A 27,435-nucleotide genomic window follows, 5' to 3' on the forward strand; every position below is an offset into this window, starting at 1 on the left:
CTCCTGGGAGGAACAGGGCCGGAAAAGGTGAGGAGAAGCCTCCGTGGGGACTCTCTAGGAATCTCCTGGGAGGAAACAGGACTGAAAAAGGTGGGGATAAGCCTCTATGGGGCCTCTCTAGGAATCTCCTGGGAGGAAACAGGGCCAGAAACGGCGGGGAGAAGCCTCTGTGGAGCCTCTCTAGGAATCTCCTGGGAGGAACAGGGCCGGAAAAGGGGGGAAGAAGCCTCCATGGGGCCTCTCTAGGAATCTCCTTGGAGGAAACAGGGCCAGAAAAGGCGTGGAGAAGCCTCTGTGGAGCCTCTCTAGGAATCTCCTGGGAGGAAACAGGGACGGAAAAGGCAGGGAGAAGCCTATATGGGGCCTCTCTAGGAACCTCCTGGGAGGAACAGGGCCGGAAAAGGTGAGGAGAAGGCTCCATGGGGTCTCTCTAGGAATCTCCTGGGAGGAAACAGGGCCGGAAAAGGTGGGGAGAAGCCTCTGTGGAGCCTCTCTAGGAATCTCCTGGGAGGAAACAGGGCCGGAAAAGGCGGGGAGAAGCCTCTGTGGGGCCTCTCTAGGAATCTCCTGGGAGGAACAGGGCCGGAAAAGGCAGGGAGAAGCCTCCGTGGGGCCTCTCTAGGAATCTCCTGGGAGGAACAGGGCCAGAAAAGGTGGGGAGAAGCCTCCATGGAGCCTCTCTAGGAATCTCCTTGGAGGAAAGAGGGCCGGAAAAGGCGGGGAGAAACCTCTGTGGTGCCTCTCTAGGAATCTCCTGGGAGGAAACAGGGCCGGAAAAGGTGGGGAGAATTCTTCGTGGGGCCTCTCTAGGAATCTCCTGGGAGGAACAGGGCCAGAAAAGGTGGGGAGAAGGCTCCATGGGGTCTCTGTAGAAATCTCCTTGGAGGAAACAGGGCCAGAAAAGGCGGGGAGAAGCCTCCGTAGGGCCTCTCTAGGAATCTCCTGGGAGGAACAGGGCCAGAAAAGGTGGGGAGAAGCCTCCATGGGGCCTCTCTAGGAATCTCCTTGGAGGAAACAGGGCTGGAAAAGGTCGGGAGAAGCCTCCGTGGGGCCTCTCTAGGAGCCTCCTGGGAGGAACAGGGCCAGAAAAGGTGCGGAGAAGCCTCCATGGGGCCTCTCTAGGAATATCCTTGGAGGAAACAGGGCCGGAAAAGGCGGGGAGAAGCCTCTGTGGGGCCTCTCTAGGAATCTCCTGGGACGAACAGGGCCAGAAAAGGCGGGGAGAAGGCTCCATGGGGTCTCTCTAGGAATCTCCTTGGAGGAAACAGGGCCGGAAAAGGCGGGGAGAAGCCTCTGTGGGGCCTCTCTAGGAATCTCCTGGGAGGAACAGGGCCAGAAAAGGCAGGGAGAAGGCTCCATGGAGTCTCTCTAGGAATCTCCTGGGAGGAAACAGGGCCTCCACCCTCCCCGTGGTTTCCCCAATCGCACACATAATTTTACATCGATTCCTATGGGAAAAATTGCTTCTTCTTACAAACGTTTCTACTTAAGAACCTGGTCATGGAACATATTAAGTTTGTAAGTAGAGCTACCATTGCACTAAGATATCTACCACATTGCAGGCGTGACTTATTTTATGGGTGCGGCTTGCAGGCCATGTGACCAGGTGGGAGTGGCTTGATGATCATGTGACTGGGGTTGACTTAAAGGTCATGTGACTGGCTTAAAGGGGGTCAACTTGTCGTTACTCACATCAAGGGTTTGGGTTAGGGTGCCTGGCCTCTCCTCGCCTCAAAGAGAGACAATTTCCCTCTCTTACTATTACTGAACATCCAAAATATACTCTTTAATTCTATGTATATATGCCATATGTGCACATAGATATTACAGACAGGCACACAAATATATACATTATCTACTACAGGGGTGGGCAAAGTTGGCACTTCTATGACATGTGGACTTCAACTCCCAGAATTCCCAAGCTAGCATGATTGGCTCAGGAATTCTGGGAGTTGAAGTCCACAAGTCATAGAAGAGCCGACTTTGCCCACCCACGGTCTACTATATAAAGTGCATATACACACACACACGTACGCACGGCTCTTCTAAAATTATACACATCCAACCTCATTTACTTTGATAGCAAAAACATACCCAGAGCCCAAAGGGGAAAAAAGAAAAAAATTCAAAATTTATCTATCGGTTCTGTGTACCTGACGGTACCCATAGGAGCCCCTAGTCACGTGATTATCAAGCCACTCCCACCTGGTCACATGGCCAGCAAGCCACGCCCACAAAATAAGCCACGCCCACAGTGTAAAAAAAATTGTAGCCCTTCACTGCCTCTGCCTCTGCCTCTCCCTGACACTCACCTGTTGCAAAGCCAAATAGGAAGATCACATAAACCATCAGGAAGTGCAGAAGGTCCCGCAAGATGGCCTGGAAGGAAAATAAGAAACCACATGGAGAGAGGCCACTTTCAAACCTGGCACCTTTAAGAAGGGTAGACGACGCCAACTCCCCAAATCCATGGATCTTAAAGGGTGCCCAGTTTGAAAATTATTATTATTATTATTATTATTATTATTATTATTATTATTATTATTATTATTATTAATTTATTAATTTATTAATTTATTAATTTATTAATTTATTAATTTATTAATTTATTAATTTATTAATTTATTAATCTATTAATTTATTAATTTATTAATTTATTAATTTATTAATTTATTAATTTATTAATTTATTAATTTATTAATTTATTAATTTATTAATTTATTAATTTATTAATTTATTAATTTATTAATTTATTAATTTATTAATTTATTTGATTTGATTTGATTTGATTTGATTTGTATGCTGCCCCTCTCCGTAGACTCGGGGCGGCTCACAACATAATAAAACAGTTCATGACAAATCTAATAATTCATTACAAATCTAATAATTTACAATTTAAAATATTTTAAAACCCCATTATTAAGCAGACATACATACAAACATACCATACATAAATTGTATAGGCCCAGGGGAGATATTTCAGTCCCCCCATGCCTGACGACAAAGGTGGGTTTTGAGGAGTTTACGAAAGGCAAGGAGGGTAGGGGCAGTTCTAATCTCTGGGGGGAGCTGGTTCCAGAGAGTCAGGGCCACCACAGTGAAGGCTCTTCCCCTGGGGCCCGCCAACCGACATTGTTTAGTTGACGGGACCCAGAGAAGGCCAACTCTGTGGGACCTAATCGGTCGCTGGGATTTGTGCAGCAGAAGGCGGTCCCTGAGATATTCTGGTCCGGTGCCATGAAGGGCTTTATAGGTCATAACCAACACTTTGAATTGTGACCGGAAATTGATAGGCAACCAATGCAGACTGCGGAGTATTGGTGTAACATGGGCGTATTTGGGGAATCCCATGACTGCTCTCGCAGCTGCATTCTGCACGATCTGAAGTTATTTAATAATTATTATTATTATTAATTAGATTTGAATGCCGCCCCTCTCCGAGGACTCGGAGCGGCTCACAACAATAGTAGGTACAATAAAATACAAATCCATTATAAACTACTGTATATTAAAAACCCCATTATTATAAACAACTAAATGTCCAAAGATATTTCACCAGAAGAGCCCTTCACTCCTCCACTCGAAAACAGAATATCCTACGAAAATAGACTAACAATCGTGGACCTAGAAAGCCTAGAACTACGGCACCTAAAACACAATTTGAGTATTGCCCACAAGATCATCTGCTGCAACGTCCTACCGGTCAATGACTACTTCAGCTTCAACCGCAACAACACAAGAGCACGCAACAGATTCAAACTTCATACGAACCGCTCCAAACTTGACTGTAAAAAATATGATTTCAACAATTGAGTTATCAAAGCATGGAACTCATTACCGGACTCAATTGTGTCAACCCCTAACCCCCAACATTTCTCCCTTAGACTCTCCACGATTGACCTCTCCAGGTTCCTAAGAGGCCAGTAAGGGGCGTACATAAGTGCACTGGTGTGCCTTTCGTCCCCTGTCCAATTGTCTTTCCTTTCTCTCACTTATCATATATATTTTCTTTCTTTCATATATCCTCTCCTCTAAGTTCACTTTACCCTTATATAGATTACTACATGTCTATTTTTCTTCCTATGTATTTGTGTATTGGACAAATGAATAAATAAATAAATAAATAAAAACTAACAATTCTAAAACAATCATACCAATCTCATATGTTGAGTCAGGAAAGATAAGGGGAGAATCAATCCCCCCATGCTTGGCGGTATAGATAGGTCTTCAACATCTTACGGAAGGCAAGGAGGGTGGGGGTAATTCGAATCTCAGGGGGGAGTTGATTTCAGAGGGCCGGGGCCGCCACAGAGAAGGCTCTTCCCCTAGGTCTCGCCAGACGGCATTGTTTCGTCGACAGGACCCGGAGAAGGCCAACTCTGTGGGACCTAATCGGTCGCTGGGATTCGTGCGGCAGAAGGTGGTCCCAAAGGTATTCTGGTCCGAAATATAGTATTGTATTGTATGTTTAACATAATATAAAGATAAAGTAGAGATAGAAAAGATAAAAAAGACATTAGGACAGGAACGGTAGGCACGAAGGTGCACTTATGCACGCCCCTTACAGACCTCTTAGAAAAGGGGAGAGGTCCATTGTAGATAATGTAAGGTTGAAGATTTTGGGATTGGGGGAAGAAACAACAGAGTCCGGTAGTGAATTCCAGGCGTTGACCACTCTTGCTGAAATCGTATTTTCTGCAGTCTAGTTTGGAGCGATTTACATTTAGTTTGTATCTATTGCGTGCTCTTGTGTTGTTGTTGTTAAAGGTGAAGTAGTAGTACATTGTGATGTATGATTTTATGAACAACAGTTAAATCAGTTCGGAGGCAGCGTAGCTGTAAATTTTCTAAACATAGTAATTGAAGTCTGGAGGAGTAAAGGCTGCCAAGTTTGAAAATACAGCAATCCCTCGCTACTTCGCGGTTCATCTTTGGCGGATTCGCTACTTCACGGGTTTTCAAAGGGGGCTTAAATCCATTAAATCCATTAAAAAATTTAAATCCATTAAAAATCCATACAATTCTTCTACAGTCCTACTGTACTCTATTAAAGAAACTGGTAGGATATCACATGTAGTTCCAGCTGAGAAACATTATAGCATGACTGTTTATTGCAAAGGGTGGGTTTTAAAAGTCCAAATACTCGTTAAATACATAAAAAAACATATTTCCTCTACTTCATGGACATTCGTTTTTCACGGGTAGTCTTGGAACGCATCCCCCGCGAACAACAAGGGATCACTGTACTGCAGTTGGTTATTCCATTCCTGAGACTGCTAACTGGGCAGGAACTATTCTATTCTTTTCTTTATTTATATTACTACATATCTATTCTCTTCAATGTGTACTATGTATTGGACTAAATAAATAAATAAATAAAACTAAATAAATGCAGGTTCCACTCAATAATGGAGAATAGATGTAATACAGGGTTGAAATGAGGGATCGTTGCCGCTCTCTGAGCTGGGTGGGTTTTTTGCAGACGTTTAATGACCCAACTAGATAACACCATCAGTGCTAGAAGGGATTGGAGTTGAGGAGGAGGAGGCTGCAGGGTCCTTGGTGCTTTCTCAGCCTGCTTGTTTTCTTGTAAACGTTTCATGACCCAACTAAGTAACGTCATCAGTGATAGTAAGGAGTGGTGTTTGCTGTCAGTTTATATTCTGTGACTAGCTTGTCTGGGTAGGTAGAACTTGGAAGTGATTACTGGTGAAGAGATGTTTGAGTATGTATGTATGTATGTATGTATGTATGTATGTATGTATGTATGTATTATTATTATTATTATTATTATTACTATTATTATTATTATTATTATTATTATTATTATTATTATTATTAATTAGATTTGTATGCCACCCCTCTCCAAGGACTCAGGGCAGCTCACAACAATAATAAAATACAATAAACAGTGGTACAAATCTAATATTAGTAAAACTGAAGTTAAAATCCCTTAATATTAAAAAACAATCAATACTACACAATCATACCATTCTCAAGTGCTATAACCAGCAAACGGGGGGGGGGGATCAGTCTCCCCATGCCTGGTGACATAAGTGGGTCTTTAACATCTTGCGGAAGACCGGGAGGGTGGGGGCAATTTGAATCTCCAGGGGGAGTTGATTCCAGAGGGCCGGGGCCGCCACAGAGAAGGCTCTACCCCTGGGTCCCGCCAGATGGCATTGTTTAGTCGACGGGACCCGGAGAAGGCCAACTCTGTGGGACCTAATCGGCCGCTGGGACTCGTGTCACAGAAGGCGGTCCCATAGTTAGTTAGTTTGATAGTTTGTTAGTTAGTTCGTGAGTCCGTGAGTTATTTTGTTATTTTGTTAGTTTGTTATTTTGTTATTTTGTTAGTTTGTTATTTTGTTAGTTTGTTAGTTTGTGAGTTTGTGAGTTTGTGAGTTTGTGAGTTTGTGAGTTCGTGGGTTTGTGAGTTCTTTAGTTAGTTTGTTAGTTTGTTAGTTTGTTAGTTTGTTAGTTTGTTAGTTTGTTAGTTTGTTAGTTTGTTAGTTTGTTAGTTTGTTAGTTTGTTAGTTTGTGAGTTTGTGGGTTCGTGGGTTCGTGAGTTCTTTAGTTAGTTTGTTAGTTTGTTAGTTTGTTAGTTTGTTATTTTGTTAGTTTGTTAGTTTGTTAGTTTGTTAGTTTGTTAGTTTGTTAGTTTGTTATTTTGTTATTTTGTTAGTTTGTTATTTTGTTATTTTGTTAGTTTGTTAGTTTGTTAGTTTGTTAGTTTGTTAGTTTGTGAGTTTGTTAGTTTGTTAGTTTGTGAGCTTGTGAGTTTGTGAGTTCGTGGGTTCGTGAGTTCTTTAGTTAGTTTGTTATTTTGTTATTTTGTTATTTTGTTAGTTTGTTATTTTGTTATTTTGTTATTTTGTTAGTTTGTTAGTTTGTTATTTTGTTAGTTTGTTAGTTTGTTAGTTTGTTAGTTTGTGAGTTTGTGAGTTTGTGAGTTCGTGGATTCGTGAGTTCTTTAGTTAGTTTGTTAGTTTGTTAGTTTGTTAGTTTGTTAGTTTGTTAGTTTGTTAGTTTGTTAGTTTGTTAGTTTGTTAGTTTGTTAGTTTGTTAGTTTGTTAATTTGTTAGTTTGTTAGTTTGTTAGTTTGTTAGTTTGTTAGTTTGTTAGTTTGTTAGTTTGTTAGTTTGTTAGTTTGTTAGTTTGTTAGTTTGTTAGTTTGTTAGTTTGTTAGTTTGTTAGTTTGTTAGTTTGTTAGTTTGTTAGTTCGCGAGTGCGTTAGTTCGCGAGTTCTTTAGTTAGTTTGTTAGTTCGTTTGTTAGTTTGTTATTTCGTGAATTCGTGAATTCGTGAGTTTAGGATCTTTGCAAGAAAGCAAAAAATCAAACTCTGAAAGTTAGGATGTTCCTTTCGCGTGGTGACCATTTGATTGTGGTTTTTAAAACGAGGGCCACCTGTAACTGACCGGCTTTGTTTCCATGCCGAGCTGCCCTGTAAAATCAGAAGCCCTCCAGTATTTGGAAGCGGAAAGGATCCGGTTGTGTGATCTTACCTTCTGGATCATCACGATGTAGATCCCGGTCTGCTGGAGACCGCGGGTGTAATAGAGCATGTTCACCCAGCCCAAAAGCAAGGCGAACACCATGGGCAGCACGTACTTCTCTGTGTTTGCAAGGAACATGACGGAGGAGGTCAGGATGGCGAGTGCCTGCAGGAGCCTGGAAAGAGAGAGAGAGAAAGTGAGGGAAAGAAGGGGAGAGGAAGAGAAAGAAAAGAAAGAGAGAAGAGAGAAAGAGGAGAGAAAGAGGGGGAGAGTAAAAGAGAGGGAGGAGAGAAAGAAAGAAAGAGAGAGAGAGAGAGAAAGTGAGGGAAAGAAGGGGAGAGGAAGAGAAAGAAAAGAAAGAGACAGGAGAGAAAGAGGAAAGAAAGAGTGAGAGTAAAAGAGAGAGAGAGAGAGAAAGAAAGAGAGAGAGAGAGAGAAAGGGAAAGGGAAAGAAGGAGAGTGGAAGAAAAAGAGAAAGAGGCAAAAGAGAAAGAGTGTGAAAGAGAGAGGGGAAGAGTGAGAGAGAAAGAAAGAAAATGATAGAAAGAGAGAATGAGAGTAAAAGAGAGGGGGAGAAAGAGAAAGAAAGAAAAAAGAAAGAAAGAGAAAGAGAAAGAAAGAAAGAGAAAGAGAAAGAAAGAAAGACAGAGAGGAAGGGAAAGAAAGGGAGAAAAAGATGAGATAGTGAGAGTAAAGAGAGGGGGGAGAAAGAGAAAGAAAGAAAAAAGAAAGAAAGAGAAAGCGAAAGAAAGAAAGAAAGACAGAGAGGAAGGGAAAGAAAGGGAGAAAAAGATGAGATAGTGAGAGTAAAGAGAGGGGGGAGAAAGAGAAAGAAAGAAAAAAGAAAGAAAGAGAAAGCGAAAGAAAGAAAGAAAGACAGAGAGGAAGGGAAAGAAAGGGAGAAAAAGATGAGATAGTGAGAGTAAAGAGAGGGGGAGAAAGAGAAAGAAAGAAAGGACAGAGAGAAAGGGAAAGAGAGAGGACGAAAAAGACAGAAAGAGGCAAAAGAGAAAGAGGAGAGAAAGAAAGAGTGTGAGAGTGAAAGAGAGAGTTAGAGAGAGAGAGAGAGGAAGAGAGATGGAGAGAGAGAGAGAGCACACAACGAAGATGATTAAAAGGCTAGCGACAAAATATATCAGGTGTGCAAGATTTGGGTTGGGCTAGTCTGGAGAAAAGAAGGACTAGAGGGGACCTGATAGCAGCCTTCAGTTATTTGAGGGGCTGCCAGAAAGAAGGTGGGGCCACCACTCCTGAAGGCAGGACAAGAAGCAATGGATGGAAACTAATCAAGAAGAGAAGCAAAGGGGGTCCTTTTATTTTCCAAAGCACCAGAAGACAAGATTAAAAACGATGTATATTTTGTGTCCCTGTGTGTAATATGTATGTACACCTATGGCATATATACATAAAATTAAATAGTATATTTTGGATGTTCAGTAATAGTAAATAGATAAGAAAATTGTCTCTCTTTGAGGCGAGGAGAGGCCGGGCACCCTAACCCTAACCCTTGACCTGAGTGACTTGAGTAATTTGACATTGGCCACCTTTAAGCCAGTCACATGATCTTTAAGCCAACCCCCTAGTCACATGATCATCAAGTCACACCCACAAAATAAGCCACGCCCACAGTGCGGTAGTTTTTGTAAAATGCAGCCCTTCCCTGAGGAAAACGTATACGCACGTACAGGAATATTTCGAAGCAGCTATCCACCACGAGACTTTTCCAAGAGAAGCGCCGTCTCCAGAAGTAAAAACCCTGAAAGGGAATAAATAAGGTGAGAAAAATCGGAACGCTGCACAATGACAAGGTTGTGGGAAAGGGTGTGCAAGATTTGGTTCACACTGACCAGTTGTTAATTTGGGGTGTGTATGTCGATTGATTGATTGATTGATTGATTGATTGATTGATTGATTATTTGTTTGTTTGTTTGTTTAGTTGACTTATATGCTGCCTCTCTTCGTGAACTCGGGGCGGCTTACAATATTCCAAATCCAATTAATAGAAATAATTAATTTAATTTAATTAATTCCCGCCAGGCATGGGGAAATTGACACCTCCCCTAACTACTGCTTTATGTCTGGTTTGATTGGGTTGTGTGATTATTTTATTAATAAGGGTTTTTATATTGTGTTTTTAGATATTGGATTTGTACATTGTGATTGTGGTGAGCCGCCCTGAGTTCTCGGAGAGGGGCGGCATACAAGTCTAATAAATTATTATTATTATTATTGTTGTTGTTGTTGTTGTTGTTATTGTTATTAAAATATTTTTTAAAAGCTAATCATTTAAAAATCAAACATTCGACAACATACTACAACATCTTACACATTCACTGGTCAGAGGCTGGGGTCTAGTGACCCCAAGCTTGGCAGTAATAATAATAATAATAATAATAATAATAATAATAATTTATTACATTTGTATGCCGCCCCTCTCTGCAGACTTGGGGCGGCTACGTTTTCAAATTCTTACAAAAGGCAAGGAGGGTGGGGGCAGTGCGAATATCTGGGGGGAGCTGATTCCAGAGGGCCGGGCCCCCCACAAAGAAGGCTCTTCCCCTAGGACCCGCCAAATGACATTGTCTAGTTGACAGGACCCGGAGAAGGCTGACTCTGTGGGACCTAACCAGGCGCTGGGATTTGTGCGGCAGAAGGCAAAGGCAAGATTGTGCAAAGGCTCTTGAGAGTGGAGCCGAGCTACTTGCACCAAGCGTGCCAATCTGTGGTGCCATGGCTTGTGTCATGGTGTGGTGGCAGCAATATATTCAGACGAGTGGAGCCGTCAATAAAAAAGGACAACCTACCTGAGCAATGAAGAGATAAATGCCACCAATTAAAATGACCACAGCTCCAAGAAGTCTGGCTATGTTCTGGAATGTCACTGTGGTTGGAACAAGAGGCTGTAAAGAGAGGAAGAGAGAAGACTTCAACCACAACAACACAACAACACAAGAGCACACAACAGATTTAAACTTAATATTAACCGCTCCAAACTTGACTGTAAAAAATATGACTTCAGTAACCCAGTTGTCGAAACGTGGAACTCATTACCGGACTCCATAGTGTCATCCCCAAACCCCCAACACTTTACTCTTAGATTATCTACGGTTGACCTATCCAGATTCCTAAGAGGTCAGTAAGGGGCAAGTACAAGTGCACTAGCGTGCCTTCCATCCCCTGTCCTATTGCTCTCCTATATCTCCTATTCCTTTCTTCTATTCCTATATCTCTTCTTCTATTCTTTCATTGATATGTTCTATTACTATACCTTCTTTTCTATTATTTCTTAGATATATTTTACTATGCGTATCTCCTCTATAACTTTCATCATGTATTTTATTATGTGTATATAGACATATACCCACTAAATCCCTCATTGTGTATTGGACAAAATAAATAAATAAATAAATAAAAATAAATAAACAAGGACTTCAATGTTGGGGAGATGGGAAAGCCAGCAATGCTTTAAAAGGGGTGGGCTTCCATTCCCAGAATCCCCCAGGCACCCATGCTTTAAAAGGGGTGAACTCCAACTCCCAGAATTCCCCAGCCAGCATCCTTTAAGAGGGGTGGACTTCCACTCTCAGAATCCCCCAGCCAGGATGCTTTAAGAAGGGAAGACTCCAACTCCCAGAATCCCCCAACCATCAATGCTTTAAGAGGGGAGGACTTCCACTCCCAGAATCCCCCAGCCAGGATGCTTAAGAGGGATAGAATTGCTCCCAGAATTCCCTAGCCAGCATGATTTAAAAAGGGTGGACTTCAACTCCCAGAATTCCCCAGGTACCCATGCTTTAAGAAGGGTGGATTCCAAGTCGCAGAATTCGCAAGCCAGCCATGGGTATTGAAGTCCACAAATCTTAAAAGTTGTGAAGATTGGACACCCCTAGTCTAGATCTTCTATATTTCACTGGATGAATCTGCGTCCTTCTGAGCTTTGTGCCATTTACAGGCATCACAGGGTAAGTCGACATAGCAGGAGCATCATGAGATAAAATTGACACAGCAGGAGCATTATGAGGGAAAGAAGAAGGAAGGAAGGAAGGAAGGAAGGAAAGAAAGAAAGAAAGAAAGAAAGAAAGAAAGAAAGAAAGAAAGAAAGAAAGAAAGAGACTAACTCAAATTCACCCTCTTCTCTTTACCAAAAGCATCAATTTGTTTAAAAAAAATAGTTACCTCATCATTTAGAGGCCGGTAATAAGCAGTCCCTGTGTAGATGAGCATGAAAATCAGGTGGATGAATAAACTGAAGAAAAACCTTTTTCTAATGAAGGATTCCCACTTATGTTGAAGTAGCTGGTTCAAAGGTTCCAGTGCCACCATTTTGTACCGGTTCTGTGGAGGAAAAATGTCATAGCATTGTCTGTTTTTGTTGGTTTGTTTTGTCAAGTACCTATTGATGGTATACAAAGGTATAATAATATTCATATACATGATACTACGGTAGTAAAAAAAACACGTTAGTCTGGTAGTGAGATTCCAAAAGAAACAGATATTCTCAAGAAGATTTTAGACTGTGCCGAGCTAGATATGATGACGAGACGGTTAAAAAACCAAGAAGAATCAGAATTTTATGATATTTGGCAGAAAGTATATATTTTGGTGGGAAACAAGGAAAAAGAGATAAGTGTGTTGTTATATTATTTTGCATATTTGAATTTAGCATTAGAATTGAATAAGATGGTAATTACTAGTATAAACATAAATTTCTTTTCTTTTTTCTTCTTTTAAAACTTTTATCTCCTTTTTTATATATATCTTTATAACTTTTGATATAGGTTTAGATTCATATATTAAAATTGACATTTTTATCCTATATAACCATATGAATCTTATAGACATTTTTTTTCTTTTTCATTATTATGATGAAGACTTCTACCCTGAGCGAAGCGACTGTAGCTCCACTAAATGTTGTATGTTTTTTTGTTTGTTTGTTATTTTGAAAAAAACCAATAAAATATATATTTTTTAAAAACATTAGGAGAGGGAACAGAAGGCACGCTGGTGCATTTATGCACGCCCTTTACTGACTTCTTAGGAATCGGGAGAGGTCAACCGTGGACAGTCTAAGGGTAAAGTTTGGGGGATAAAAAAATGATACTACAGAGTCTGGTAGTGAGTTCCATGTATAAACTACTCAGTTACTAAAGTTGTATTTCCTGCAGCCAGGTTTAGAGCGGTTTACATTAAGTTTGTATCTATTGTGTGCTCGTGTGTTGTTGTGGTTGAAGCTGAAGTAGTCATTGATAGGATGGACATTGTAGCAGATGATTTTGTGGGCTATGCTTAGATTGTGTTTAAGGCGACGTAGTTCTAAGCTTTCTAAACCTAGGATTGTAAGTCTAGTTGCAGGATCATCATGAGGTAAAAATCATCACAGCAGGATCATCATGAGGTAAAAAAAATCACAGCAGGATCATCATGAGGTAAAAATCTACGCAGCAGGATCATCCTGAGGTAAAAATCATCACAGCAGGATCATCATGAGGTAAAAATCTACACAGCAGGAGCATTATGGGGTAAATCTATTTATTTATTTGATTTATATGCCACCCATACCCATAGGACTCAAATCATCACAACAGAAACATAATGAGTTGAATCGACACAAAAGGAGCATCATGAGGTAAACCGACACAGCAGGAGCATCATAGGGTAAGTCGACATAGGAGGAGCATCATGAGGTAAAAATTGACACAGCAGGAGCATTATGAGGAAAAGAAAGAAAGAAGGAAGGAAGGAAGGAAGGAAGGAAAGAGAAAAAGAGAAAGGAGGGGAGGGGAAAGAAGGAAGGAAGGAAGAAAGGGGGGAAAGGGAGGGAAGGAGAGGAGTAAGGAAGGAGAAAAAGAGGAGGGAGTGAGGGAGGGAAGGAAGGAGGGGAAAAAAGAGAGGGAGGAGGAGGAGGAGGAGGAGGAAAAGAAGGAGAAAAAGAGCAGAGAAGATGTTGAGAAGGACCATCCTTGATTGTACCCACTCACTGGAGTGTTGCTGCTGTAGGCCAGGATCTCCAACACTGAGTTCTCCTCACAGCTGTCGATGGAGGTCAGGTCGTAAAGGGAGATGTGCATGGGACCATAGGTCCACTCAGTGAACTTGCGTGAAAGGTGCTGGAACTTGGAGTCCTTCATCTCTCGGTGGAGGATATGCTTGAGGATCTGGAGAGACCAAAACGGTTGAGTTGGTACAGGGAAGACTGCTATCTTCAGCACTACCGGTGTGCCCACTGAGGCCACATGTGCCTGTTGCCATGAGATTTCACTTCTGCGCATGCGCAGCAAGCAAAATCTCGTGTGAGGATGCGCAAGTGCGATTTCTGTGATTTTCGCCAATATTTTTCCTTCCGCAAATCCGCAGAAGCAAAAAAGCAGTGAAAAGTGCCAAAATTTTGCTCACGCAAGCATCTTCACACAAAATTATGCGTGCTGCGCATGCGCAGAAACAAAATCACACGCAGGGGTGCATGTGCACGTGTCAGAGGCACACAGCTGCACATACCTCCCCAAAATTGCTACCAGAATGGAGCATCTTACTGTTCGGTAGCAGACTGTCACTGAGTTGGTAACAGAAACATAGAAATATAGAAGATTGACGGCAGAAAAAGACCTCCTGATCCATCTAGTCTGCCCTTATACTATTTCCTGTATTTTATCTTAGGATGGATATATGTTTATCCCAGGCATGTTTAAATTCAGTTACTGTGGATTTACCAACCACGTCTGCTGGAAGTTTGTTCCAAGCATCTACTACTCTTTCAGTAAAACAATATTTTCTCACGTTGCTTTTGATCTTTCCCCCAACTCACCTCAGATTGTGCCCCCTTGTTCTTGTGTTCACTTTCCTATTAAAAACACTTCCCTCCTGAACCTTATTTAACCCTTTAACATATTTAAAAGTTTCGATCATGTCCCCCCTTTCCATTCTGTCCTCCAGACTATACAGATTGAGTTCATGAAGTCTTTCCTGATATGTTTTATGCTTAAGACCTTCCACCATTCTTGTAGCCCGACTTTGGACCCGTTCAATTTTGTCAATATCTTTTTGTAGGTGAGGTCTCCAGAACTGAACACAGTATTATTCCAAATGTGGTCTCACCAGCACTCTATATAGCGGGATCATAATCTCCCTCTTCCTGCTTGTTATACCTCTAGCTATGCAGCCAAGCATCCTACTTGCTTTTCCTACTGCCCGACCACACTGCTCACCCATTTTGAGACTGTCAGAAATCACTACCCCATAATCATTTTCTTGTGAAGTTTTTGCTAACACAGAACTGCCAATGCAATACTCAGATTGAGGATTCCTTTTCCCCAAGTGCATTATTTTACATTTGGAAACATTAAACTGCAGTTTCCATTGCTTTGACCAGTTTAATGTTTCCAAATGTAAAATAATGCACTTGGGGAAAAGGAATCCTCAGGAGGGTCTCTAGAGATCAAATCAACATGGCTTATGTATCCAGCCGCCATCTTAGCATTTGTGAGCTTTATGGAGACGCCTTTAATAACTAAGCTGCATATTCAAGAAAACGTCTCCTCAAACACGACTCTCTTTGGACTTTTATCCTCTTGCCCCTGACTAAGTCCATCACCTCAATTCTCTACTTTGTCTCCAAGTTCAAGAAGATGTGAGAAAGCACCAGGAAGTCCATTTATTTATTAATTAATATATTTATTATTTATTTATTAAATTTGTATGCCGCCCATTCCCAAAGGACTCAGGGCAGCTTGACCCCTAACTCTAACAAGTCTCACAAAATCTCACAAACACCACAACAAAGTCATACAAATAATACGACTGTATACAAGGAAGTCCTCAGCTTACAACCACAACGGAGCCTCTAAATTTCCATTGCTAAGCAAGACAGTTGTTCACTGAGGTTTGCCCCCTTTTAAGACCTTTCATAATAATAATAATAATAATAATAATAATAATAATAATAATAATTTATTAGATTTGTATGCCGCCCCTCTCCGAGGACTTGGAGCGGCTCACAACAGCAAAAGCAATACAATAAGAAACTAAATTAAAATCCATAATTACTAAAAAAAACAGACAGGTCAGCAGAATCACACCATTCACAAATGCTTGAATCAGAAGATAGGGAGGAGGGAATTAATCCCCCCATGATTGGTGGCATAAATGGGTCTTAAGCATCTTGCGGAAGGCAAGGAGGGTGGGGGCAATTGGGATCTCTGGGGGGAGTTGATTCCAGAGGGTCGGGGCTGCCACAAAGAAGGCTCTACCCCTAGGTCCCGCCAGATGACATTATTTAGTCGACAGGACCCAGAGAGTTGCCAGAGTTGTTAAATGAATTGCTGCAGTGGCGAAGTGAGGAACACGATTGTTAAATGAAATAAAAATAAAAATAAAAAATAATTTAAAAACTACATAAGCTAAAAACCCAATATATTAAAAATAAATCAAATGAATTCAAATCACAGTCATACATCACATTTATTGGCCAGGAATCCAAGATCTAATTACCCCAAGCCTGGCGACTTAAGTGAGTCTTAAGACTCGTGCAAAAGGCAAGGAGGGTGTGGGCAATGCGAATCTCCGGGGAGAGCTGATCCCAGAGGGCCAGGGGCCCCCACAGAGAAGGCTCTCCCCCTAGGCCCCACCAAGTGACATTGTCTGATTGATGGGACCCGGAGAAGGTCGACTCTATGGGATCTAATTGGTCGCTGGGACTCACGCAGCAGAAGGCATTCCCGCAAGTAATCTGGCTCGGTGCCAGGTAGGGCTTTATAGGTCATTACCAACGCTCTGAATTGCGTCCGGAAACCTGTCGACAACCAACCACGATTACCTCGACTTTCCCAGTCTTGGCAGCCAGCTTCAAAGGGGTCAGCTGTTCCTTGTTTTCAATCTCTTCCAAATTCATGGAAGGGTCAATCTCAGCTCCTTTCATCAGGATCATGTCGTACATATGGACCACGAACTCGGTGTTCTTCTTCGTGTCGTTGGCCACCATCACCAGCGCGTGGAGGACGGTGTTTCCCATGGAATCGTATTCGTCCAGCCTGGCCTTGTTGTGATCGTTATCCAGGAGGTACATGACCACCTCTGGCTGGTTGGTACAAGCAGCCAACGAGAGAGGAAGTTCACCTGGAAGTGAAGGGACGATGGGCCAAGGTTACATTGAGCATCTGGATCAGAGGTGGAACACCCTACAGAGATTACAAAGAGCCGAGTGGAAGCCATAGCCAGTTGAGAGATTATCAGGGAAATAATATCCCCATCAAAAGATGGAAAGTGAAAGCAGACAGATTAGTTAAACAATTCTGTTAGTATGTCTCAGTGTGAGTTGTTGTGGGGTAGCTAATGTGGGTTAGCCAGACAATGACCCTTGACCCTCAAAACCATAGAAACATAGAAGACTGATGGCAGAAAAAGACCTTCTGGTCCATCTAGTCTGCCCTTATACTATTTCCTGTATTTTATCTTAGGATGGATCTATTTTTATCCCAGGCATGTTTCAATTCAGTGACTGTGGATTTACCCACCACGTCTGCTGGAAGTTTGTTCCAAGCATCTACTACTTTTTCAGTTGAATAATATTTTCTCATGCTGCTTCTGATCTTTCCCCCAACTAATCTCAGATTGTGTCCCCTCGTTCTTGTGTTCACTTTCCTGTTAAAAACACTTCCCTCCTGGACCTTATTTAACCCTTTAACATGTTTAAATGTTTCGATCGTGTCCCCCCTTTCCCTTCTGTCTTCCAGACTATACAGCTTGAGTTCATGAAGTCTTTCCTGATACGTTTTATGCTTCAGACCTTCCACCGTTTTTGTAGCCCGTCTTTGGACCCGTTCAATTTGTTCAATATCTTTTTGTAGGTGAGGTCTCCAGAACTGGACACAGTATTACAAATTCAAAACCTTCCCTGGGAACCCACTTGTATCTCTGTGGAATGAAATCTGAGTTTTGTCCTGCTGCCGTACCAAAATAAAAGTAGGCCCCTTTGCGGTGCAGCTGGAAGAAGTGACCACAAGCCTTCACGTGGACATCAGCCCGGTGCTGCACCAGGATCTCCACCAGATCTAAGTTCCTCTTCTCAATAGCAATGTGGAGGGCTGTGTGGCCTGCAGAGAAGGGGAGAAATGGGACCTGAGAAAGACAGAAGGGCTTATCACGGGGGGGGGGGGGGGTCCAAAATTTAAATCAAAACAATCAAGAAGGCAGCTGCCATGGGGCCATGAAGAAGAAACAAGAGGATGAAGAAGAACCTAGATGAAGAGGAAAGGGAGAGGCAAGTAAGAAGGAGGGAAGGAAGGAAGGAAGGAAGGGGAGGAAGAGCAGAAAAGAGGAGGAGGAGGAGGAGGAGGAGGAGGAGGAAGAAGAAGAAGAAGAAGAAGAAGAAGAAGAAGAAGAAGAAGAAGAAGAAGAAGAAGAAGAAGAAATAACAACAACAACCAGATCATCTGGTTGGGCTAAACTCTACAGTGTTTCAGGAACAGGAAGGAAGGAAGAGGAAGGAAGGAAGGAAGGAAGGAAGGAAGGAATGAAGGAAGGAAAGGGAGGAAGGAAGGAAACAGAGAGGGAAGATAAGACAGAAGGAAGGAAGGAAAGGAAGGAAGGAAGGAAGGAAGGAAGTCCCAACCTATCCAAACTGAAGACCTCCTTCTAGCCAGAGTCCTCCACCCTCAACGTCCCAAGAAAACAGGCCTTACCTCTGTAGTACTTGTCCGTGCAAGCAGCGTTGACCAAAAGCTTTGGGTTCTCTGTCTCCTCGTCTATCTTCAAGAGCTCAAGGATGGTGGGGTTCTGCCCATCTTTCAGATTGAGCAAGGCCTTCATCAAACAGGTCTTGCCTGTCTTCCCATCTGGAAGAAAGAAGCCCAGGGAAGAAAGCTGATAATGTCCCCTAGTTGGGTCACAAAACATCTGCAAGAAAACCACCGAGCTCAGCGAGCCCTTAAGGACTCCACAGTCATCTTCCTCTTCTTCATCCTCCTCCTCTCGGCAAACCCCACTCTCTTCTAGCACTGGTGGCATTACCACGCTGAGTAATGAAACACCTGCAAGAAAACTCACATGAGTGACTGTGAGCAGTGACTCCCGGTCCAGATAGGGCCGCAACTGGTGCACCAGGCGAACCTGGGCAAACGCCCCCCTCGCCACAGCTGAAAGATGTTTCTCTAATGAGAGCTGTGGATCGAGGAGGACACCCAAGTTTCGGACCCTCTCTGAGAGGGTCAATGATCCCCCCCCCCCAGGGTGATGGACGGACAAATAGAATTGTCCTTGGGAGGCAAAACCCACAGCCACTCCGTCTTATCAGGGTTGAGTTTGAGTTTGTTGACACCCATCCAGACAACAACAGCCTCCAGGCACCGGCACATCACATCCACTGCTTCGCTGACTGGACAAGGGGTGGAGATGTAAAGCTGGGTATCATCTGCGTACTGATGATAGCTCACCCCATGCCCTTGGATGATCAAGCTGAGAGAACGCAAAGAAGTCCACAGTCCTTCTTCTGTCTTCCTTCCTTCCTTCCTTCCTTTTTTCCTTCCTTCCTTCCTTCTTTCTTTCTTTCCTTCCTTCCTTCTTTCTTTCCTTCTTTCCTTCCTTCCTTCCTTCTTTCCTTCCTTCTATCCTTCCTTCCTTCTTTCCTTCCTTCCTTCTTTCCTTCCTTCCTTCCTGCCTTCCTTCTTTCCTTCCTTCTTTCCTTCTTTCCTTCCTTCCTTCCTACCTTCCTCCTCTTCCCTCCCTTCTAGCATTGATAATATTCCCTAGTTAGGTCACAAAACCTCTGCAAGGAACTCACCAAGCTGAGATTGCACCAAGGGCCCCACAGTTCCACCCTGAGCTACAAATATTCCCTCCTGTCGATAGTTTTATGAAGTTTATCCTTTTTGTTTTTACACCGATGCAAAGACACGAGAGTCAACAAGAAGCGATCTACCTCTGTATTTATTGTCTGTGAGAAAGCTGGACGTTTTCCGCAGATAATCGCTGAGGCCGTTCAGGGGTGCAGGATCTCCTGCAGCCACAGCTTGAAAAATACTGTTCCTGTTGAATCGCTGAGCATCATCTGGTCTACAGGAGAGAAAGGAAAGGAAAACGGTCCAGGCAGGATTTGGTCTTCTGGTAACATTGATTAAAATTGATAAAATTGAACGGGTCCCAAGGTGGGCTACAAGAATGGTGGAAGGTCTTAAGCATAAAACCTATCAGGAAAGACTTAATGAACTCAATCTGTATAGTCTGGAGGACAGAAGGAAAAGAGGGGACATGATCGAAACATTTAAATATGTTCAAGGGTTAAATAGGGTTCAGGAGGGAAGTGTTTTTAATAGGAAAGTGAACCCAAGAACAAGGGGCCACAATCTGAGGTTAGTTGGGGGAAAGATCAAAAGCAACATGAGAAAATATTATTTAACTGAAAGAGTAGTAGATGCTTGGAGCAAACTTCCAGAAGACATGGTTGGTAAATCCACAGGAACTGAATTTAAACATGCCTGGGATAAACATAGATCCATCCTAAGATAAAATACAAAAAATAGTATAAGGGCAGACTAGATGGATCATGAGGTCTTTTTCTCCCGTCAGTCTTCTATGTTTCTAAATGACAAATCAGGTCGTAAGTCGAGGATTACTTGAATTAAAAATGAGCCAACGGTGTGCGGCAATCCCAATTTCCATGAACTCAGTCAAGATTAAGTGAGTTACTAATACAGATTAACAGACTTTGGAGGTCATCTAGTCCAACCCCCCAACCAAACAGGAGATCAGAAACAACGTGAGAAAATAATATTTTACTGAAAGAGTAGTAGATGCTTGGAACAAACTTCCACAGTGGTTGGTAAATCCACAGGAACTGAATTTAAACATGCCTGGGATAAACATAGATCCATCCTAAGATAAAATACAGGAAATAGTATCAGGGCAGACTAGATGGACCAGGAGGTTTAACATATTTAAATGTTTCGATCATGTCCCCCCCTTTTCCTTCTGTCCTCCAGACTATACAGATGGAGTTCGTGAAGTCTTTCCTGATACGTTTTATACTTAAGACCTTCCACCATTCTTGTAGCCTGTCTTTGGACCCGTTCAATTTGGTCAATCTCTTTTTGTAGGTGAGGTCTCCAGAACTGAACACAGTATTCCAAATGTGGTCTCACCAGCGCTCTATATAAGGGGATCACAATCTCCCTCTTCCTGCTTGTTATACCTCTAGCTATGCAGCCAAGCATCCTACGAGACGAGACTTACGAGACGAGTCCTGGACGGTAATTCAGATTCACCGAAATCTGGGGGAAGGGAGTGGCTTCCTTCTGGTAAGGGGTCTCCAAGGGGGGCGGTCCATTCTCCGTCCCAGTTGCCCCCTTCGGGGCTGTGTTCGGATCCTCTCGGAAGCCATCATCCGTCTCCAAGGTAAAGGGGGATTTCTTCATCGAGGAGGCTGACAGGGCGACAAGGGCAAATGAGAAATTTTCACACTTAGGACCATTACAGGACAGGGCTACAAGAGCAAAGTCCTTCACCTTGGTAAAAAAAAAAACCTAGACACACATACAGCCTGGGAGAAACCACACTTAGTAGCAGTAACTGCGAAAGAGATCTCGGAGTCTTGGTGGATAATCAACTAAACATGAGCCAACAATGTGCAGCAGCGGCCAAAAAAGCCAACACCATCCTAAGCTGCATCAACAGAGGGATACACTCCAAGACCAGGGAAGTCTTAATACCACTCTACTATGCCCTGGTCAGATCACATCTGGAGTAGTGCATCCAGTTCTGGTCACCACACTTCAAAAGAGACATTGAAACTCTGGAGAAGGTACAGAAAAGAGCAACCAAAATGACTAGAGGACTTGAAACCAAGACTTACGAAGAGAGACTGAGGGAACTGGGCATGGATAACCTAGAGAAAAGGAGGGCCAGAGCGGACATGATAGCTGTATACAGGTATATGAGGGGTTGCCACAGAGAGGAGAGGGCCACTCTATTCTCCAGAGCACCAGAGGGCCGGACGAGGAACAATGGCTGGAAGCTGACCAAGGAGAGATTCAACCTAGAAGTAAGGAAGAACTTCCTGACGGTCAGAGCCAGTGTTCCCTCTAATTTTTTTGGGGGGTGGGCGGAAAAGTATAGTGTCTGAGCGGCAGTCCCTTTGGGACTGGGCGGCACAAAAATAATAAATAAATAAACAAACAAACAAACAAACAAACAAATAAATAAAAAACCCACCCTGTTTCGCCTCAGAATTTCAAAATAAAATACTGTACTGTGTGTCTATAACAGTGAGCTCATAATAGGGCAACTCTATCAATATCAAAATGCCACTGAAATAGTTGAGCTAGTTTCAAACTAGATTTTGATTTTCTTTCTCTCTTCCTTACTCCCATTCTTTTTCTTTCTCTTTTCCTTCCTCTCTTTTTTCTATCTGTTTCTCTCTCTTCCTCTCTTCTTCTCTCTCTCCTTCCCTCTCACTCTTTCCCTCTCAGCTTCTGGTCAGGTTTGGAAAACTCTGAGTTGATGATGATTTTTAAGTGAGCGATTGCTCACTGCTCAGCTTAGAGGGAACTATGGTCAGAGCGATCCACCAGTGGAACAACCTGCCTGCCGAGGTTGTGAACTCCCCAACTCTGGACACTTTCAAGAGGAGATTGGACAGCCACTTGGCTGGGGTGCTTTAGGATTCCTGCTCAGGCAGGGGGTTGGACTTGATGACCTGCATGGTCCCTTTCAACTCTAACAATAAATAAATATATAAACAGTCATGTGATCAAAATCAGAATAGAATAGAATAGGAATAGAATAGAATATGGAGAGGAATGGAATGGAGTGTTTGTTTGTTTGTTTGTTTAATTGGATTTGGGGTGGCTCACAGCATATACAAAAAACATAATAATACAATTGATCCAATTAATATAATTAAAAATCTTTAAAAATTCTAACTTTAAAACATTCATTAACATTCACTCAATAAATCACACTAAAAACACTTGTTAGTCAGGGGGAAAGATCTAATGACCTCAGGCCTGGCGACAAATATCAGTTTTTAAACTCTTCTGGAAGGCAAGGAGGGTGGGGGCAATGTGAATCTCCGGGGCGAGCTGATTCCAAAGGGACGGGGCCCCCACAGAGAAGGCTCTTCCCCTAGGTCCCACCAGCCGACATTGTTTGACGGAACCCAGAGGAGACCAACTCTGTGGGACCTCACCGGACGCTGGGAATGGAATGGAATTAGAATGGAATAGAATAACAGAGTTGGAAGGGACCCTGGAGGTCTTCTAGTCCAACTCCCTGCTTAGGCAGGAGTCCCTACAACTTCTGTTCCACTGGTTGAATGCTCCCACCATCAGAAAGCTTCTACTTACTTACTTACTTACTTACTTACTTACTTACTTACTTACTTACTTACTTATTAGATTTCTATGCCGCCCTTCTCAGACTTAGGGCAGCTCACAACAAGAAAAATCCAAAACATCTAGAAATCTAAATCTAAAAACATTTATTTATTTATTTATTTCATTAGTTAGTTTGTTAGTTCGTTAGATAGTTTTGTCAAGTATGTATTGGTAGTATTCAAAGATATAATAATGTTTATATACATGATACTAGTAAGAGAGAAACATTAGGACAGGGGACGGAAGGCACGCTGGTGCACTTATGCATGCCCCTTACTGATCTCTTAGAAATCGGGAGAGGTCAACAGTGGACAGTCTAAGGATAAAGCAAAATTTTACTCTTGGTGATGATACTACAGAGTCTGGTAGTGAGTTCCAGACATTAACTACTCAGTTGCTGAAGTTACATTTCCTGCAGTCGAGTTTGGAGCAGCTTACTTTAAGTTTGTATTCTGTTGTGTGCTCGTGTGTTGTTGTGGTTGAAGCTGAAGTAGTCATTGACAGGAAGGACGTTGTAGCAGATGATTTTATGGACTGTGCTTAGGTCGTGTTTGAGGTGACGCAGTTTTAAGCTTTGTAAGCCTAGGATTGTGAGTCTAGTTGCGTAGGGGATTCTGTTGCAAGTGGGGCTACCCTGGGACTAATTTAACAGCTTCAGGGATTCACTTAACAACTGGGGCCAGCAAGGTTGTAAGATGGGGCAAAACAACTTGCCCAAACAACTGTCCTCCTTAGTGTTGTGATTCCGTCTGAGGCCCCTCAGGGAACGGCTGATCCTCTGCCGGCTTCCTGCTCAGAGGGGGAGGATGAGGAACAGGAGGTTCAGACAGACGGGGAGGAGGAATCTCAGGCTGAGGGAGAGGGAGGACAGCCAGAGTCCCCCGAGGGGGAGCTCTCCCCAGCAAGCAGCCTGGATTCCTTAGATGAAAATGCACAAGCAATCATAGATCTCCGGCAGAGAAGAGCAACACAACGAAGGGGACAATTAGCCAGGTACTTTCAGCACTAAAGAGGCATCAGCTGGGTTTGGGTGTGGTGCTCTCTGGAAAGGCTGAAAAGGCAGACCCACCCTTCCTGGCTTGTGGAGTATTATCTTTGGGAGTCCTGGGACCTGGCTGTGATCTTTGGCGTCTTGGAATTCTGGTTTGTGACTTTGAATACTGAAACCTTGGGAGAAAAAGGTGTGGGTCTTATTCTCTACAGTGGTGGGTGTGCCAGCAAGAAGTCTGCTGTATTGTCTGGCCATCAGGACTCTGCTGTGAAGTCTCATAGCCTGCCTGTTGGGAAGAACAGGGTTTTCTCTGTGTTTATTTTTCAAACTATAAAGTGCTTTTGCTTTTACCAGCGTGTCTGGCTGCTTTTTCCAGTTGGTGTTGAAGTCTGGGGGCACCCAGACAGAACACTTAGCAACAGAAATTCTGGCGTGGCTTGTGATCCTAAGTCAAGGACCAGCTGTAACGGAGCCAAACTATTTCTGAACTTTCCAAATTTAGAATTGTTTGGAAGAAAGAGGAGAAAGAGAGGAAGAGGAGGACAAAGAGAATTTGAGAACCAGGGAATATTTTCCACAACCGGGATTTTTGTGAGTCCATTTTGTCCTTTCCAGGATCAGGGATCATGTGTGCGGAGTCACGCATGCGTTAGCCATATCCTGGCTGGATTACTACAACGCCCCCTTCGTGGGGCTGCTTTCTGAGCTGGGTTGCTCTCTTGCAGACGTTTCATTACCAAACTAAGCAACATCCTCAGTGCTAGTGAGGAGTGCAGTTTGGTCCTTATTAGCACTGAGGATGTTACATAGTTTGCATCAGGAAATGACCTGAAACAAAGCAAGCAAGATCGGAGAACATCAAGGACCCCCCTCGTGACTGCTAATTGGGAGGAAGGAAGGAAGGAAGGAAGGAAGGAAGGAAGGAAGGAAGGAAGGAAGGAAGGTCTGGAGTTTAAGAAGGAAGGATCAGAGGGAAGAGGAAAAAGGAAAAAAAGGAAGTGAGGGAGGAATGAATGAACGAATAAATGAAGGTAGGAAGGAAAGAAGGAAGGTCTGAGGTTTAAGAAGGAAGGATGGGAGGGAAGAGGAAAAAGAAAAGGAAAAAGGGAGGGAGGAAGGAAGGAAGGAAAGAAAAAAAAAGAAGGAAGGAAGAACAGAAGGTCTGAGGGACGAAGGAAAGTAGGAAGGAAGGTCTGGAGTTTAAGAAGGAAGGATGGGAGGGAAGAGGAAAAAGGAAAGAAAGAAAGAAAAGAAGGAAAGAAAGAAGGAAAGAAAGAAAGAAAGAAGGAGGCAGAGAAGGAAAGAACAAAAGAAGGAAGGGAGGGAGGGAAGAGGAAAAAGAAAAGAGAAAGAAAGAAAGAAAAAAGAAAGAAAGAGGGGAGGAGGGAGGGAAGGAAAGAGCAAAAGAAGCAAGGAAGGAAGGAAGAAGAGAGGGAAGGAATAGGAAAAAGAAAAGAGAGAGAAAGAAAGAGAAGGAAGGAAAGATGGAAAGAAGGAAGGGAGGGAAGAGGGAAAAGGAAAGTGAAAGAAAGAAAGAAAGAAAGAAAGAAAGAAAGAAAGAAAGAAAGAAAGAAAGAAAGAAAGGAGGAAGGTCTGGAGAGATGTAGCATCTGAGAAAGGAAAGTGGAGTTCAAGAAGGAAGAGTGGGAAAGAGAGAAAAGGAAAAGAAGGAAAGTGAAAGGAGGGGAAAAAAGGAAAGAATGGTTGGTGGAAGAAAGGATCAGCAACGGGAAGGAGAAGGAGAAAGAATACAGGGAGCACTATCCAAGCTGCTAGTCCTCAAGCGACTGAAGGGGGGGGGGGAAACCCACCCCACCCCTTTTTCATGAGAGTGAAGCAGCGTCATCATTTGAGGAACTTAAATCTCCATTCGACAACTTGTGACTTCGGGTGCCATCTTCGCAATTGCTTTTCCTGCGAGAATCCCCCACTCGCCTTCCCCCTCCACCATCCCCCTCCCCCCATCACAGGCATTGCAGCCTTGCAATTTTCCTGTATTTTGTGTGTATGTATGTGTGTGTGTGTGATTGTGTGCAGCAACAGCAAACACTAGCGGAAGGAAGGGAGACCAGCAAAGAAATTGTTGCAGCAGGCACCTCCTCTCTGCCATCCCCACCCAATTTCCACAGGCAGAAATATATATATATATATTTCCAATGAATAAGCTCAGCTAAACACTGTCGACCCTCGTTCGAGAGGGATTATTTAATCACAGCTCTTAAAAAAAAAAAAAGAACATTCCTGGGCAATTTGAAAAAAATATAACAAACAACCTTCCAAATCTGTATTTCTTAAAATGTGGTCTTGGTCTCCGCCAACTTAGAAATTATGGGTCAGTTTGTACTGAAAAACAATCCAATTATCAAAAACCCCCATCGAGCATTGCTGTCAATCTTAACGCCAATATCCAGTCGATATATAAACCTTACGAACGAAATGCCATTTGGCCTCCTCCATAATGTATACCCACTGGGAATAGATGGGGAGGATTAAATGGAAGGAGCGCTGACTCAAATGAACCCATTTTTCCCCAGTTGGTCCTGCAAAAGAGGAGAATGGCTCCTGCGTTAGGCAGAAATCCCACAGGTTTAGTCCCTTAAAAAACTGCACCGCCCCGCTAAATGAAGTGCATCCCTGTAGCAGCAGTGCAAAAAATGAACAGCCTCTATATATTTTTCTGCTTCTCATCTAAAACAAAACTCTCCATTTGTCCTGCCACCCAAGGTGCACTCTGCACATGCTCTAAAAGTCATCTCATTCATGAGCCCAAGGGTCTTATTTTAGGGTTTGAAGGAGATTATTCGGAGAGGGGCGGCATACAAATCTAATAAATTATTATTATAAAATTATTAGTAGAATTATTGTTATTATTATTGCTATTATTGTTGTTGTTGTTATTGTTATTATCATCATCATTATTATTATTAATAATAATAATTATAATTATAATTATAATAATAAATTTATTGTCATTGTCAAAACAACGAATTGCCATTGGCAACGAAAGTCGTGTGACACCCAGAGACCAGTCCCACCATACATAAAAATAGAATAGGTAAATTTAAAAATAGAATAAAAAATAGAATAAAATGTCCCACCCTAAACCATTCAGATTACTAAGAAGATAACTCACCGACAAGTTGGTTTCCACAATGCTATTTGGATTTTTTGGTGGTTTGACGAATTGGTGGTTCACGATGCTACTCAGATTACTAAGAAGATACTCGCTGACAAGGTGGTTTTCCACGATGCCCCCGCCCCCCCCCCCCCCAAAAAAAAATCTTTACAGTCCTTTGCAGGGATCTTCAGACACCGGATTCAGCAGGCAAATCCAGGAAACGGGTGTGCAAAACCCTCGACACAACCTTTGCACAGCAAGATCGGTGGAGACAAGGAGGAAGAGCAGAGGTCCCACCCAGCGCAGGGAGGCCTGGAGTAGCTCTGCCAGCGAGGATGTTGTAAACGTTGCTGAGAAGGAGGTAGAGGAAACAGACGGAGTTCCCAGCATCAGAAGACGAATGAGATCAGGCAGCCAAGCTGTCAGATATGGGCATCGCTGCGTCTCAGGGTTGTGGTTATTAGAGACA

The 27,435-nt window shown here is 42.9% G+C and overlaps 1 protein-coding gene across 1 annotated transcript in view; it reads right to left on the bottom strand.

The window, feature by feature from the left end:
• The window catches only part of TRPV2 (transient receptor potential cation channel subfamily V member 2), a 33,365-nt gene extending 6,277 nt beyond the window's left edge, over positions 1-27,088 (bottom strand). The window contains exons 1-12 of the mRNA XM_070735448.1: positions 26,982-27,088; positions 20,717-20,906; positions 19,407-19,540; positions 18,172-18,324; positions 17,443-17,583; positions 16,308-16,606; positions 13,477-13,653; positions 11,675-11,833; positions 10,303-10,398; positions 9,184-9,254; positions 7,508-7,673; positions 2,313-2,379 (exon numbers count right to left, since the gene is read on the bottom strand). Of these exons, the coding sequence (XP_070591549.1) occupies positions 2,313-2,379; positions 7,508-7,673; positions 9,184-9,254; positions 10,303-10,398; positions 11,675-11,833; positions 13,477-13,653; positions 16,308-16,606; positions 17,443-17,583; positions 18,172-18,324; positions 19,407-19,540; positions 20,717-20,898 (1,645 nt within the window). The 5' untranslated portion in view covers positions 20,899-20,906; positions 26,982-27,088. The remainder of the gene's footprint in view (positions 1-2,312; positions 2,380-7,507; positions 7,674-9,183; positions 9,255-10,302; positions 10,399-11,674; positions 11,834-13,476; positions 13,654-16,307; positions 16,607-17,442; positions 17,584-18,171; positions 18,325-19,406; positions 19,541-20,716; positions 20,907-26,981) is intronic.
• Positions 27,089-27,435: the final 347 nt, after the last annotated feature.

This window comes from Erythrolamprus reginae, chromosome 1 (assembly GCF_031021105.1).
Source record: "Erythrolamprus reginae isolate rEryReg1 chromosome 1, rEryReg1.hap1, whole genome shotgun sequence".
Taxonomy (NCBI): Eukaryota; Metazoa; Chordata; class Lepidosauria; order Squamata; family Dipsadidae; genus Erythrolamprus; species Erythrolamprus reginae.